This window comes from Lonchura striata, chromosome 12, assembly GCF_046129695.1.
Source record: "Lonchura striata isolate bLonStr1 chromosome 12, bLonStr1.mat, whole genome shotgun sequence".
Lineage (NCBI taxonomy): Eukaryota > Metazoa > Chordata > Aves > Passeriformes > Estrildidae > Lonchura > Lonchura striata.
In genome coordinates, this window is record NC_134614.1 from 15,430,597 (window position 1) to 15,447,802 (window position 17,206).

General features: G+C 42.1%; 1 protein-coding gene across 1 annotated transcript; it reads right to left on the reverse strand.

The window, feature by feature from the left end:
* Nucleotides 1–845: 845 nt before the first annotated feature.
* On the reverse strand, nucleotides 846–14,851 carry IHO1 (interactor of HORMAD1 1). The gene is made up of 6 exons (XM_031505964.2): nucleotides 14,527–14,851; nucleotides 13,016–13,173; nucleotides 11,158–11,206; nucleotides 10,439–10,526; nucleotides 3,118–3,221; nucleotides 846–2,361 (listed from the first exon to the last, which is right to left on the reverse strand). The coding sequence occupies exons 1-6, from the start codon at nucleotides 14,752–14,754 to the stop codon at nucleotides 1,039–1,041; spliced, it is 1,950 nt and encodes a 649-aa protein (XP_031361824.2). The 5' UTR covers nucleotides 14,755–14,851; the 3' UTR covers nucleotides 846–1,038.
* Nucleotides 14,852–17,206: the final 2,355 nt, after the last annotated feature.

A 17,206-nucleotide genomic window follows, 5' to 3' on the forward strand; every position in this document is an offset into this window, starting at 1 on the left:
AAAAAAAAAAATTCTAAAAAACATAGAGACACTCACTGGGCTCTGGTGAAGATGAGTTTATTAAAGCCAGAAGAAAGGGATCACAGCCATTTCCCTTGGGATGGCAAAGCTGGATAATTTGGTTTTGTGGCAGTCTGGTTTTATCAACACCAAAATGTTTCTTTTGCTGCTAGCATTTCAGATCAAAAATCAAATGTGACACCAATGCCCAAAGCAGTGGGAGCTGCCCACAGTCATAGCTGAGTACCCTGAAGAGAGTTGCTCTGTGGGAATTGGGTCTGTCCAGACATCTCATCTGCTGGATCTGCCTGTTGTATCTTTGGTTTCTGAGAACTACTGCCCTTGAAAAGGGTATGTTGGAGGATTCCTTAATCAGCAAGAGATACAAAAGACAAATAAAGTAGAAACAAAATAACCTCCTGGAATCTCTGATACTGAGGAATTTCAGCCTGTAAGGAGAAGAGATACAGTACTAGCCAAACCTGAGACGCTGGGGTTTGGTTTTCCACAGTTAAACCTCTTCCTGCCCAAAGTTCACAAACAACTCCTGAGACAAATCTGAACCCGATTGAAATCAACCAGAACAATACTACTCTACTAAAAACCTCAACTTTGACATAACAAACCAACAGAGATACTACAAGTGAGAAACAGAGTGAAGCCTTGGGCCACAGAGATAGGATTGTATCAATCTAGCTGAGGAGTTTCCAGTAGATCTCAGTGCCAAATCTGACTGAGCTGACAGTATGTTCTGCCAGCCCTCTCCTCCCCAGGAATGTCAGGTAGTCGCTGCTGTGTAAATGCAATGGTAACTCAAGCCCATGGCATCTCTGCTGGGAGTGGGGAAGTAAAGCAACACAGATCCCTTCAGCTTTCCAAGCCAGAGGAGACCCTTGCCATCTCCAACTGGGCAATAGCACTTTCAAGCATTCAGGCCTGGGTCTTGCCTCTGACTACGCAGGTAACACACCTAGAAGAATAAACTGCAACTGAAATGGTTATCCTGCACTAAGGGCTCCAAGCATGAAACAAACCCCTTCAATCAGAAGAATCACAGTCTAACAGTAAAGAGCAACAGGCTGTTTTCTGCTGAGCCAGTAGATTGACAGGATGTGGTTTCTTGGAGCTTGAGGGGCTTTGGAGGCTGAAGTAGCTTGTTTGCTTTACACCTGTTGTGCTACACAGGGAAGGTACATCGTCCTCGGGAGAGGAATCCAAGAGATACCTTTTTACACTGGAGACATTTATTGTTTTTTTAATTTCAAGACTTCTCTTCCTTCTGTTTGCAAGTTGTTGCAGGCTTTTATCAGAGTGTGGCACTGGTGTGAAATTCTTCGTAAGCCCCAGCTGAGCACTGCTGAAGATCTGCTGATGGGGAGCTGCAAAAACCGTGTCAGAGTTTTCTGAATTGAGATCAACCAAGTAGCTGTGAAGGGAATTTTTTCTGGAGCTTTCCAAGTCAGTAATCCCATTTGTCTTCCTCTGCTTCAGCCCACTGTCAGCACATCCAGAGTGTTCACCTTTCCCCTTAGTAGAGTATGTTGTCTTTCTCCTTATTACTTTTTTCCAGGGCATCCTTCCTGGACTCAGTTTTGTTTTGTTCCCTACAGCTGTCTTCTCCACCTCATGGTCTGTGGACCAGTTGCTGTGTCTTTGTCCAGGTGTAGCTTTCTGTGCAGAATGGTGGCAAACTTGAGGCTGCTGCTGCTGTAATGGTGTCAGGGGCTTAAACCCTCGAGTGCCTTTCCTGAATGCCTTCCTCATTGGGGTTGGTAGAGGCACTTCCAGTGGTACAGGACAGTGTTTCTTCTGACTACTCTCCAAAAAGTGTCTGCCAGCCCAACACATGCAAGGGTGGGCAGCACAGCTCTCTGTCTCCGAGCTGCATTTCACCCCCTGCAAAAAGGTGTTTACTCTGCCATAGGCTGCTGCAGCAATGGGGCTATCTTTGTCTCCTGAGGCTGGGTTTAGGTCGCCCTCAGATGTGCCATCTCCAGTGACCTGGTTCCTTCCAGAGGAGTCTCTGTGTTGCTGCCCCACTGTCACACAGGGGAAATGAGACCAGCCTGAACAGCTGCAAACTCCCCTGCCTGGGCAGCATGACCTGTGCAGGTGCTCCTCAGTCAGGACACAGTGTTGGCACAGCCCAGGGGAGGTCTGGAAAGATTTATCTGCTGTGTGAGGGGGCAGGCTGGCACTAGACAAAAGTGTGTGCTGTTCAGCTGAGGTATTACACGGCTTCAGGAAGCCAAGTTCTTTACACGCTTTCAGGAACTGGTCATTTAGCTGGGCTGGCAGTGATTCCAGACCCTCCTTCAGCAGCTGCATACTGGATTTCATATCCAAAATCTCCACATCTTTCTGGGGAAGCAGAAAGCAGAGAAGAAGCAGTAAAAAACACACAAAAAGGCACAATAGTAAGAAAGTTTTAAGTACCATGTGTCAATTTGGTATTGACCCAAAGATTAGCAATTTGTATCTTCTTGTGTAATAGATATCTTCAAACTGTCCCATAAAGGTGAGAGGTTTGGGACTGGAGCATCCCCTAACCCACTGTGTGCCCCCTCTCCTAGGAGCACTGCCTTCTCACATGCTGGTGTGACACATCCTTGCCAAGCAATTCCTGCAGCAGGGCCTTTGGAGAAACCAGCCCTGATCAGGAGGTCTTTGAGTTCATTCTTGTGTCACTCACATCCACTTGTTTTCTTTTCACATCTTTTTTCCTCTCCCTGTGACACACCTGGCTGAAGGAACAAGGTGCTGCACTTCTGCAAGGTGCTCTCCCCTCACAGGCATGCCCTGCACAGGCATGTGTCAGGTGAGGAAGCAGTGAGTGCTCCATCACAGCCTGCCACAAAAAGGCACTGTTGGCCTCTTCTCTTACTGACCAGGGCTTCGTCAGAGCTTACAGCACTGTTAGCGACAGCTTAGGTGAGCCTCTGTCAGTATCTGGCCTAGAATTAGCTTTTTAATATGTCTTTCCCCTTTCATTATAATAGGAGCTGTCTGCTTTATAATCCACTATTTGAAGGCAATTTAATATTCAGTTGGTATTTTGAAGAAGCAGGAGAAATTCAGAATGAGGATTCAGAATAAAAGATTAATTTCTTCACTTACGGCTGCAAGTCTCCTCTCCATCTCCAGCAGTGCCTGCTCCATTTGGCTTTTTTCTGTCAAAGCTTTCAGCACCAAGCTACAGTGACTTTGAAGAGCATCTTCCACTAAATGGGGAAATCAATAAAAAACACATTTGGTCTTTCATTTGTAAATGTGAATAAAGTACTATCAGTACTATTGCTACTTCCTGCATGGCTTGGCATGAATCGCCACATGATTCTCCTGCTGTGATCTCCTCAAGCCCCAAGCAATGAACAATGGGGTGGATTTTTAATGCAAGGCACTTGAAATTTATAAAATGCTGCGCATAGGCCAAACCTCATTTACTGTCCTCTGTTAATGTGGCAACTGGAGAAGAGAGGTTGTGCAAAGCTGCAGAATTTGGTAGGCTGAATGCAGGGAAGGCTGAGGCTTGGCTGTCTGCCAGGTGCACAACAGGCATGGCCAAGGCAGGAGCACCCCAGTACAGCTGATCCACCCCTGTATAAACACTCATGCAGCCAGGTGATGGTAAATGGAGCTTGAACAGGATGGAGGTGCAAGAGGTTAATGGCTAAGTGCAACCAGAGAAACTGTGTCAAAAATGCACAGGAGGCTGCAAACTGAAGGAAAACTGCTGGAAGGAATAGAGGGAAATTATGAAGGATTGTGCAAATAATTGGAATTTCCATTTGCTAGATATGGGAAGAGATGGGGTCAGAAACCACCTGAACCAGGCAGCTGTGCCCAGCACTTAGTAGTGGGGGCCCCAACAGGCTCCCTGGGAAGGTTTTAAATTGGAGCAAGTTGCTCTTGGCTTCAGTCAGTCTTGTTGAAAAACTGATAAAACCCCAGGGATTTGTGTTATATGATTGGATAAGAATGTAACTCCTCCATACAGCTTCAATTATTCTTATAGGAACCACTGCTGTGCCTAATACACTACAGGATGGGAACACAGTTTGCATTGTGTGTGGAGATGAAAAATCCTTAGCAGTCTTGTGGAAGTCCATTTTAAAATTGTAAATTAGGACGGAGATAAAGAGCTGAGAAAGAGCGGAGAGAAAGAGCTAAACATGTCTGGTCTTTCCTGTGAAGGGTGCAGGAAGGTGTGTACAGATAGTGTGGAATGTTGGCTGGTCTACATAAAACAGGATCCAAAGCACTCTTGCTAAGGTAAAGCACTGCCAAACCAATGGGCCAGGATAACTGAAACCCTGGAGTGCTGGAGCCAGAATAACTGAAACCCTGGCGTGCTGGAGCACTGCATACCTGAGGAAAATCACAATAAAGCCTACATTTCAACAAGCTGCTACAAGAGCTCTGCAATTAATGAATCTTCTTTTGCTACAGATCCAAGGTGTTTGATTGACTTTGGTGTCAGAGGAGCTGAGAGCCCATCTGAAGCTGTTCCTGCTCACCAGTGTTTCTCTCAGCTCCTTGCTGAGCACCTCTTGCCCCATAGTGCTGTGCTCAAAGGCTGCAGAGCTGCAGGGCACTGGGGATCCCTTCTCCTCCTGCTCAGCTCTTTTCATTAAGCTTCCAGGGACTTAATTATCTCAGTGAGCTGTGCCCTTCTGTCAAATTGTAGATGGAATTGGTTAAAGAGCTAAAAACTATTAAGGAGCGGCAGGCAAAAAGTGATTGTACAGGCTTTGCTTCTGTGAGAAAACAAGGACGTTTTAAAATTTTGGGAAGGAAGAAAGGAAAAAATGTGAGCAATTATGGGCTTAGTAATTTGTTCTTATATGGTGCAAGGTTTAGAACAGACTTCAAGGAGGAAAGTACTCAAAGATATGAAGGGAAATAGAATAAGAACAAGATTTTATAAAAGGTGGATTGTGATTTAACACACCAAGACAAGGCAGGTGACTTCTTTGTCAAAGACAACACAGTGGCCTTTCTGTAGATTCAAACAAAGATTTTCACTGGAAGTTGTCATGTAATATAAAAAAGAAAAATTGAGATAAAAGAAGGGGAAACTTAAAAATAAGCCTCAACTAAAGGGAAAACATCAGCTCTTGAGCTGAGTGGCATAAGGGGACAAGACAGCTCTGACAGGTGCTCATCAAGGCCCTCTTATGAGCCAAACAGCTTTAAAATATCTCCTGTAGTCACCTGGGTGCAAAAGGCAAAGGGCATTCATTTAATTAGCAAGTGACACAAGGATGTGAATGCCAGCACCAGAGGCTACAGGCAAGATGGGGCAGTGGGGTGCGTGGCAGGGCACCAGCTCTGGCTGACAGAACTGCTATGCACCCCAGGATGTCTGGGAGCCCACACACCTTCCCAGCTGTCTATGTGCAAGGGAAGAAAGAGACTGAACTAGACATGGGCAGAGAAAAGCTACAAGTTAATTAAGTGCTTACATGGTAATCTCCTCTTATGAAAGGAGATTGAAAGTGTTTGTCTCATTCAGCCACGCAAAGCAGAGGTATGGGGTGGCACAGGGCTGGAGGTGCTGCCCAGGGATGGACACAGGGAATGGCACCTCCTGGCACCAGGAATTCCCTGTGCCCTGCTTTAACTTTGCCTCCTCCAAAGGAGCCCTGCTTGGGCACAGTGCACACAGCTGTCATTTGGGAGACAGAACCCCGCAGTTGCCTTATCCATGCATTGTCCTCACACACATTTAATTAAAACCACCTCCCAGACTTGAGCTCAAGGGAAATTTCTCCATTATTTCAGGATGCACATCACCACATGGCTTTGCCTTGTTCTCTGTAGGAGCTTGGCTGATTTCTGAGGATTATCTGCACGTATTTCAGACAATATACTGTTGCAGACAATTTGATTGTTGTTTTTAATCTTTTACTGTTTTGCTCTAACAGATTTAGACTCTTTTAGAAACCTGGAAATCTATAATTTGTAGAATGGGTTTGTAACGGGGGAGTGAATGTTTGAGTGGGCCTGTAAGATGTTTCATATCCCTGGTTAGAAACAAAGGCTACCTGCAATCTGAGAGCAGGTTTTTGGGGAGACTGCCAACCTACAAAGAGAAGGAGAGCAGCAGTGACTAAAGGAAGAAACTCCTTTTATGTCACTTTATCACCTTCCATGTCTACATAGTGAAGATACAGGAAAGGCCGCATCTGCAAGTTTACCTTATCTTGCTGCTCTTCCCCATATGTTTAATTTTAGCTCAGAATTATTTTTAAAACTTTCTGGTTTCCCTAATCTATCTATTCTTCTTCAACATAGTATCCTCAGTCTAAAAATAGGCCTGCATCCACTGGGCTTGTGATCTGCACATACATTTGACTCAGCACAGCATGCTGCCGGCAAGCAACCAGCAGCCAGCCTTTTGAAAATGTTTCATTTATACGTGTGGGAGTATTCTGTAGAAAAAACCCTCAGTACAGAGGAAGGGCACTCTTCTTCCCTCCCTGCTTCCATACCCAGAGAGGTGTTCAGACTTGTCAAACACTAATAAACAAGGTAAAAATAAGTGTTAATAAAGGCTTACCAAAAAAATAGGCCTTGAGACGGCCAAATTAGATCAGATCAAGGACCCTATTAAGTCTCTTTTCTTTGAATATGATCAAGAAGGGCTGCCTCAGATGTTTTCTTCAAATAAACCATGCAGCAGATATTATTGAATAACTTGATCACAGACAGTAAATCTTTACTCAGTTAACGAATGACTTATGCACAGACTTGTGCCTCTCCTGAGGTAATTTAAACAAAGCAGTTTTTTACAATCTGAAACATTGCTGTGTTTTGATTTGCTGTACCCTTGTCTTTGGATTCTACTGTTTACAATAATAACGTTTGGAATATGAAATCTGACATAAAAGGCTGAAGGACCTCAGGGTAGGGCTGCCACCCTGTGCTGCAGAGAGTTCCCTGCAAATCAGCCTGTACCCGGGTGCAGCTGCACTCCCAGCAGCTGAAAACTCACAGCCTGAGCAGTCAAGGGAGGGAGCACCAGCCTCCCAGCCTAGGAATATTAAACAGCAACTCCTTCTGATGTCTCTCTATCATAATCTATGCAGCTCATCCTGAAATTGGCACTAAAGCACAGACGCTTTAAATAACACTTTGGAAGGAGGTTGTTTCCCCCACACCCAGATTCAGTAGGGGAAATTGGAGGTCCTGTAAACCTGGTGAGACACGGGCAGGGAAGACAGCTCTGGAGTTCAGGAGAGTGCTGCATGTTCTCCCTGGGCAGCCATGGAACTGTGCCAGAGGGTGAGACAGCTAGACTGACATGGCTACATCCTGCTCAGATACACTCCAAGCAGTCAGCTGGCAGGTTTGTGCTGCTTAGGCTGGGTCCCATTCCACAAGATATCAGCTAGCACCTGCATCGGGGGACTGTGGGATGGGCTGCCCTCATCTCACCCTGTGCTACAGCACACACTGCTCCAAGCCCTGAATTGTGACAATGAGGGGTTTCAGTATCCACTGGAACATCCACGCTTCCTCTCACCATCCATACTGAGGTGTTTGGGAGTCTGGTTAAGTCCCTCAACAGCTCTGTCAGTCACCACATGGCTAGTTAGCAGCTATGTGGAAAAAAAAATTTAAATCAATTTTAATCTTTTTGACTTTTCAATCCATACAGGACATAAGAGAGTCTGAATTGGGTGTCCCAGCCTGGACCATACTGTTCAAGGTGAACAAGCTCAAATCTCACCATTTTAAGCACAGCCATGTCCCCTGGAAACTTTGCCAGCAGCTGCTTTGCCTGGGGAGTCTGGCAGCAAGTCATGTTTGAGAACTGCTCACCAGGCCATGCATCTTGTCAGAGAACTGCACCACCTCATCCCTCTGTAAGCGACATACTGCACATTACTTTGTCACCCTTGATGGCAGTGTGTCAGAGGATTGCCTGTGGCATGCAGTCTGGGAGGATGCTGCTCATGTGCACTGCAGACAAGGTGTTGTGAAGGGTTCAGCTGTTCTGAGCTGTCACAGCTGGAACTACCAGATACCAGAACAGCAAAGCAGCACAGAGAGGGCTGAGTGGTGAAAATTGACATTTGTATAAAAAAATAGAAGGCTTTGATAGAAGTGTGGGTATGAAAATTAAAATGTGAAAAATATGAAAAGAAACAAGCTACAGGAGTGGAAACCAGAAGGAAAGAGAAAATAATGAGTAGGTAAGTCAACCAGAGAAACTCTATGCATATAAGGTGGAAGAACTAAAGCCACAGGGTCTGTCTGTCTCTTTACTTCCCTGTGCACTCCACACTGAGATGTGAGCAAGGCACAGAACACCTGTGCCTCTGTGGAGGATGCTCAGCCAAACCTTGTATCATCTCCAGTGCCAGACACAGCTCTATCCACTGTGTGCAAGCACATATGGACAAACACTCAAAAGAGAACATTTTAAAAAATCTTCCTGCACAGACCATGTCAGCCCAACAGCACATGGAAATGCTTTGGAAATACATTTTGAAAAATATTTTCTGTTTTGCTCTTGCCTGGTGGCTATGCAGACTATGCCAAATGTGCTTGCTACCCATTGCTAAAAATGCAACCTGTGATACTCCTTGTAAGTTTTAATGAAGACAGACTTGATTTCGAATTCCATCTACTTTTGCTTTTCAGAGCTGTTGGAATGTTCTGGTGCACTAGCTCTCTTCATCTTCTGCATTCCTCTCCTACCTGTGAAATCCTTCACTGCCACTGATTTAACATATCTCTGCCATGTCACCCACATCCCAAGGTACTGTATCATCACTCACTGGCATTCAGAACTTTATTAGCTCTGAATTTAGCTCTTTCACCTGAGTTTTGGAATTTTATGCCAATTTTTCAAGGGAACTGCCTATTTTCACGGCACTAGCATAGGTATCTATTTCAGTGAGAACTTAATTATTCATCACTGTGATATCAGTCAAATGACAGTGTTTATCTGCAATTAACCAGTGACAGATGAACCTCCCAGAAATATAAAAAGAACAACATTGTGCAGCATGTGATGATTTTCATTATATATTCAACATTCTGCAGCATGATGCATTACAGAAAGTGCCAATTTTTCTTTTCAATTGCTTTGAAAATCTAGCAGCATGCACCTCTGGGAGGTTTCTCATTTAATTCAAGGCACATTCATTGAAAATGGATATGGAGAGGAAACAGGACAACTGAGTAAATGGTATGGAATGAAGTGGAGGAGCCATGAACAATAGATTTGATTTTCAGTGCCATGACAACAATTTCTATTCATGAGGTATGTGAAATTAGGCAAAGTCCTGCTGCAGAGTGGACAAGTTGAGGCACTGAAGTAATTAGGAGATGGGAAAATGTGTAAGAGGGAATTTGCTGTGCTGGCCAAAGCAGACAGATTTTTGTTTACATTAGGATCCCACCAAGAGCACTTGCCAAGCAAAGCAAGGGAATGTTCTTAGTACAATGAGATTGGTATTTCAAATGTACAGCCTATCATGGCCTCCAGCATAACGAATTAGACTGGCTTGAGAGGCTTCTGTTGATTTAAAAGCTATCTGTCAGAGATGTGCTATGTGGAAGCCACATTTTGCCACACAGTGAATACTATTGTGCTTTTGTGAAGGTCTGCTGCCTTCATCTCACAAGATACAACTCACTTCACATTTCTTGTGTATATTGAAAATGGCCTCTTGTTCTTGCACAGAGCAGAGCAAGCTCTGAGGAGTCCTGACAGAGTGTTGATAAAGCATCACACCAGCATTAAAAATTAATGTACTCTCAAAGGCTCAGATCTAAGCTAAACTAGGAACAATTTATTGAAGCATTTTCCCTCAGTAAAGATTTCTGTGATTAGCCACTCGAGAGACAGAGTTGTTCAAAAGTATTTTATATTATTAGCTTTTCTGGAGGTCACCCTTTTATCATGGCAATAATGTGCTTCACTATGTGCTTCTCATTCAAAAAATGAGCAGTACTAGTTTTGTTTACATCCAAAATTTAATCACTTCAAGCACAGAGGGGTAATGGAAGACTTCAAACTAACATATGAAAATCTGAGAAAGCCCTGAAAACTGAAACTGGATACTCAGGATATAAATATCTAAGTTGTTTTTACTGTGTATTTTATTAGTACTCCAGATAGTCTAAAAATTGTACTCCAGACAAAACACAAAACAAGAGGTGTGTTTATCAATTTGAGCACAGTGTCTAACCATGCAACACCTAAGTACAAGAGAATGGAGAAAATGAAAAAATGAGAGACTAGGAATGGAAAAACTGACAAGTCCATACCATGGATAAGTCTTATTTTTTCTCCACCCTTAGGGAGAACAGCTGTGAGCAGAGTGACTTGCCCAGTTCACCCCAGCCTCCAGACAACATGCTGACATTTGGCAGTTTGACTGTGCCCTCTGCTGTTAACAGGAACACAGGAAGGACTTACATGTCTTGAAAAGGGTTTCTAGGCAAGCCAAACTGGATTTGAGTTTGGAATCAAACATCTCTTCAAACTTCTCAAAGCACACTGGCAGCTGTGAAAACAAAGGTAAATAGGTAAATTAAAACATTGCCTTTTCTTTGTTTGCAAAATCACATCCCCAGATGCAACAGAACAATGACTGCAGCTCTTGAAATGGAACAGCCTGAAAATGGTTGTTTATTTGTCACTTGAAACAATTTGTCCAGCTGTTGGTTGCAACCCCAAAGAAGATCTGGGATGGCTCAAAAAGCTCATGAAATCTGAAGAGATTTCAAAAAAGAGAAACCGTTCTGTAAAATAGGATTAATAATAACTAATAAAATTAATTATAGAAGTGTTGGAGGAGAGACCTTCACCTTCAGACTACAATGACTAATTCTGAGAGTAGACTGTTTTCTTCAGGCAGAAATAAAAAAGAACTGGTATTTGCAGGCTGTCACTGCAGCTTGTTTTGCTCCAGAAGTTCCACCATTGCCTCTGAGGCAAGTCCCTAAAGACCTTGACCCTAAGGCCACAGAGGCAATGGTATATGAAAAAAAACTTACAGTTGTTGGTTTAAAGTATTTGAATACTTAAGACACACAATGTAGTATTTTAGATATCAGCATAGCAAAGTGAGCACTGAACAGTCTGTAATATTTCTAACTCTTATCATTTTACATTATGAATTTGAAGTAACTTACCTCTTGAAGCCTGTCTTTGATGCTGAAAATAAAGGAGCTTAGGACTTCACTAAAATGGAAAAAAACAACAAGTATGAACCAGAAATGCAAATTACTGAAGTGTACAAAAATTGAAAAGATCACTGTAAAAATGAGACAGAAAACACTGCAAGGCACAGTGTAGTATGAAATGTTAGCACAGAAACATGATTACTTCAGGGGCCTAACCCTTTGAAGTCACCTCAATTGTTTAAGGAAAACATGGACACTACAATGTAAAGTAAGAAAAAAATACCTATATGCACATGCTCATATGTCATATACATGAAGTTATGGGGGTTTTACTCTCATATTTTTGGCCTCTCTCTCAGATTTTCAGTTGGCATTTGCCCAACTGTCCATTAGCTCTGGGGTGTGATCACCGCGTTATCTGCTCCGGAAGGACCCAGCCTGTGTGGTGACGTGCCAGTTGCTGCGATACACGGTATTGTGCTTGGACTAAAATAACTGTGGGAAAAACACGGGAAAAGCTTCAGCATCAACAAAGCCAGGCCAGGAAGAACAAATACTGCAAATCCTTTTCTCCTGAGATTATGCCTGTGGTTATCTGTCCTTTTAAGTTGAGCCAGCGTATCAGGAACCAGGCTGCATTCATGATTAAACTGCCACACCAAAATGCACGGATGGTTGCTAAGCAAAGTGATAACCTTTTCCTCTCTGAAGATTCGGGTCATTTTAAGTCAATCACTTGAGTGATCTAAATTATAACAGCCAAAAATATGCAGAGGCCAGGTAGAATCTAGTTATGAGAATCAGGCAGTGCTTTTGAAATCTCTCTAGACATATGGAAAGGAAGATGCTAATTTTCTTAGTCAAACTTGAGGAGGATACAAATTGATAAATTATACACTTATCTTTGAAAAGATAATATAGTTATTTCTAAAAACAGGCTTCTAATCTGGGAGCAAGTCTGGAGTGTAGGAAGAAGCATAATTCATTTAAAGAAAAAAATAACAAATAATTATGAGTGATGCCTAAACATTTATAACTACTTTCTCATTTCATTACAAAAATCTTCCTCTAATAGGCAATAGAGAACAAAATTTTGTCTTATCAGAAATGCAGTGCCCATTGAAAAGGCAAGAGAGATACATAGCCAGATTTGATCAAAGGCTTTTAATAAAAACACACTTCACTTTGGATGTTACATTACAAAATGTACAGTGCTAAGAATTATTTATGGGTGCACTGGGGAGTTTGCCATATTTAATTTTTGAGCTTCAAATTGCTGGCTTGTTCCTTGAAGTCCTTCAGGACCTACAGGTACCTGCAATTCTTGGCATCTGACAAAGAGCAGATGCAAATTACATTAGCAAATAACACTTGTCTCTTACCAAAAAACAATACACAAAAATCTTGTATGGAAATAAAATTCTAGAGATATGTGCAGGTTTATAAAGATGCAATCTGCACACAAGTGTGTTTGGCAATCCCCTTATTTGGCCCAAATACGAAGGCCATCCTCAGAGTCCCTTTTATCACTCCCTACATAACCTATAAAAGCTTGAGAAATAAGGTTTTTCACAAAGCATCAATACAGAAAAAAGAAACAATGCTGATTAGACAAAGACAAAGGTAAATTCAGGTTAGAGTTCTGCTGTTCAGTGGGGTTTATGGCTGAATGTGTTACATAAGTTGCAAATAAACACTATTCTCTTAGCTTGCAACTCTTTCCAGTTAGAAATTATTTAAAACTTGAAAATACTGTTGTTGGAGAAATATGCAGCTATGTCATGTATGATTTATAATAGGGGAAGAAGGAGCTGCAGAGAGTGATAACCACCAGAAGAGAAAGAATTTTCAATGGATGTCTACATACCGGTCATATTTGTCCTTTATTTTGTTCTTATTCACTTCAAAATTTTCCAATACATTTTTCACTCTTCCGGCACCAAAATTAAGAGAACCTTTTTCTCTTGTTTCTTCATCAAATAACTGTGGTTTTGTCTGGTATTTGGTAAAAATACTGGGCTCGCTCTGTGACACAAACAAAAGAAAACTGTTGAAGTACAAAAATAATCAGAACATTAATTAGAAGAATTCATTTGTTTATCCGGTGCAGACAGACTTCACAGTGATTGGACATGACAGATTACACTAGATGAGGAGATTAAGAATTTTGTGAGATTATGCCTCATTTAGTGTCCCTAGTTAGATCAACTCCCTGTGGAACTGAGACCCAGCCCAAATTCCTCCAGACACAGGCTTTTCTCTCATCTTGAGGATTTTCAGTTTGCTACAGTTATAAGGTGTGCGGGGCTTTTTTCCCTTCTATGTTCAAGACAGAGACTATAAATGAATTTCAGCATTCCTGGAATTGTGGAAAAGTTCAAGTTGTCAGTAGAATCTCCCTGTACAGGAATCTAAAAAAAAATCTTATTGAATTGCCTGGTGGATGACATCATTTTGCTGCCAACTAGCAACATCGACAGACTGTAGATGAGTTTTTCACATGCTTCAATACACATTTTAGAACAAGAAATTTAATATTAATATGAAAGCTTCATTCTACAAAATTTCCAGACTCTGTGTGACCAAAATGGAAATGCCTTTTCCTTAAAACATAAGAAAATGCAAATCCCATTAATGTTTTTTAATCATGAAAAGTGAATTTCCTGTTTTGTGTCTGATGAAAACTGCTCCTAGGCAAAATGCATAGGACAGCAGATAACATCTGGAACTGAAGGACAGCCTGGGGCCTCCAAGCTGGCACCACTGCCCTTCCCTAATCTTTGCTCCAGGTGTGTTTATTCGGATCTCATTCTCTCTGTTAGCTGTGCAGGAACTATTTTAGTAGAGTCTGGTAACATCAGAAACCATGAGCTGTAGGAGGAACATTGTGAGCATAGAAATTCTTCACCCCTATCCAAAATCATCCAAGCATCTACCTTAACAACAGAGCAGCAAGGTCATCGTCAGTGCAGGGAAGCTAACACTGAGTAGCTCTGTCATCCTTGCAGAAAGCTAAGGAAGTGAAATACATCATTTTTGAAAGAAAAATGCATGTAATATTCTAACTTGGCTAGGTAGGTTGTCTAAAGACATTAGCTTGACAATAATTTCATATTATTTTAGTAACTTAAAAAATGTGATTGAAGAAAATAATACCTATCTCAATAATAATTTTTAGCAATCTGCTATAAATACCACGTTCATCTCACCAGGCAGTTACTTTGTCTTGTCACAGTAAGGATGTATACTTAGGAAGAAGACAACTTGATTTCAGCAGTTACTGACATTTGCAAATGTTACCACCTGATTTCAGCATTTTCCATGAACTCTGAATGGTGGCTGTGTGCCTGCACAGGGCTGGCTGAGGGTGAGACTCACATCCTGGGAGTTCTGCTGTCCCGGCTGTGTGCCCAGCTCCAGCGGTGCTGCTGCCGACTGCACATTCTCCAGGCAGAACTGGGAGCCAAAGAGCAGCTGGGAATCACTCAGACTCGAGTAGTCACTGGCAGTGTTGCTCCTCATGGAAAACTTATTGGACCTGAAATGGGCAGAGAGGGATGTGAATGAGTCTGGAGCAATTAAAAAGCCAAACAAAATTCCCTGCATGGCCTGCTGGAAGTGCTACTCTGGATAACAATTTTTTTGTAACTCAGGTGTTGCTTTGATCAATTGGAAGGCAGTTCTAAGAGAATAAACCTTTCTGACTTGTAGCTGACATTTCTTGGGCATTTATTCTCCAGATGCCTTAAGTCTGACACAGTAAAATAACAAATAAATAGAGGTAGCATATGGCAGGATGAACTAATATGAATTGTTGGAAGTATTTCAAACAAATTAACAGCTACACAAAAGTGCTCTTCTTTCCCTTGAGCATTACTCAAATAAATCTTTCCTAGATACTCCTGATTTTCTGCTGTGTTGCTCTGATTCTACTCCTCTTCAGAAACACTCTTATATTCCTCTCCTGCTTTATGGACTACGCTTGTGGCACAGGACCAGCTTCCCTCAGACAACAGCTTCCCTGCACAGCTGTGCTGCTTCTCATTGTGTTGGAGGCTGACTTCAGTATTAATGTTAGCAAAAGTACATACAAAAGACTTCTTTCATTTTTCACAAAGAATTGTAGAAGAGTTAGGGTTAGAAGGGACCTTAAAGATCACCTAGTTCCAACCCTCTTGTCACGGGCAGGGACACCTTCCACTGTACCACGTTATTTAAAGCCTTGAACATTTTCAGAGATAAGGCTTCTACAGCTTCTCTGGGCAACCAGTGCCAGTGCCTCATCACCCTCACAGTAAAGAATTTTTTCATAACAATCAATCAAAATCTACCCTCTTTCAGTCTAAATGATCACTTTTCCATTGCTCCACATCCACAAGGTCTGGCAGAGTGTTTAGGTTAGGACCAAACACAAAAAAAGCTGTGCCAGGTTTATATTCTCAGATCTTGATTTTTTTGAGCTACTAAGATGGAGAAATGTGTTGCTGCCTTTGGAGCTGGGAACTAGAGACCAAAAAAAGAGAAAATAATTAATGAAACATTTATACAAGGTTTTTTTCCATATCAAATGATACAAGTAAAGGAGAAGGAACAGGAGAATAACTCATGTGTATAACAAGAGATAATCACCCCAACATTTATTAGCAATGACGTGTTTGGTTAATCCCCAATTTTGGAAGGAGCCCAGACATCATAGACACAACAGGGAAAGGATTTAGCAGCAGCACTTGAACTGATCAGTCTCCATTATATAGTAGTGTTACTGACAATATCATATTAATGCTTTTGGCTTTATGCTCACTGAGTACACTGAGCTGCAGACAAAAATAGATGAGGTATGGGTTTCTGGATTCTCAAAAAGCTTGTCTGAATTCAAACCTTCTCCCTTAATCCCTCTCTGGACCCCAAATCTGCTAAGAAAAAAATCTGAATACAATTTTCCTGCAATGCAGGAGTACATCTCCTGCACCAGTTTTCTAAATCTGTCTTCCAGCCAAAAAAGCTCCCTCTTAGTTTGAAGAAGAGTTTTTATAATCTTTAGATGCTTTAAAGTCTTGACAAACCCCCTTTGAAAGAGTCCAGTACAACTGGTAAATGTCACACCCCACGATATGCTCGTTTTCTCAGCTGCTTCGTGTTATTTAATACCTGAAGTACAATATTCTTATAGCAAATATTTTATGAGGAGTATTGAGCTGAGAGGACTTTATGAGCCAAGGGACTTCCTAGGCTTACTCTGTACTACAACCAAAGGCAGCTGTTGGCTGCTCTGGAGCCCAGTTTTTCTGTCTTAAGTCCACTACCTCAGCAGTTGGTTTAGGAATGATGGCACTTTTGCAAATTAGAGGGGGAGGTGAAACAGATGTCTCTTTTGAATACATTCACTCCCCTGAGCAATGTATTTCTTTATCCCTTGCTTAACACTGCTGGTAATTAATTTACTAACAAGGCCATCTGGGCAAGCCATCAGCCTGGCCATGCTTGGCCCAAGCCTGTCCCTGACAGAGAGATCAGACAACGATGATCACATGTGGGATCAGATCCATGATCAGGCAACTCCAGCTCTTCTAACCACCTGACCATTCCCTTCAGAATGCCTGAGATGCAGGGTTGCATGTTGTGTCCTAAATATAAACTCTTTCCCATAAACAGCAAGGAAACATCCCAGGTATGCAATTCCACTTAGCAGTCCCTCCTAAGTGAGCAGTTTACCTCAGGAGAACTTCTGGCTTTCTGCTAACATGAGCCATACCCCAAGTCATCCGTGTTGGTGTGCATAGCATTCCTTTGGTACTGGCATTAGCATATGCATCCAAAGCAAAACCAACTTTAGATATGTAAAACAAGTTCTTGACAGCTCCAAAAAATGGTAAATCATCCTCTGCTGACTGATGGTCAAATGACTTCATTTTCCAACCTAACTTAATGCAAGGTATTGCAATATTGGCAGCTCCAACCCTTTCTCGTGATATGAGCATGATCAAAAAAATCTGCAGCGTTCTGCATATCTGGGGGGTCAGCTAGATCTTCCCAATCTCTGTTTCCTTGTTGTCAGTGG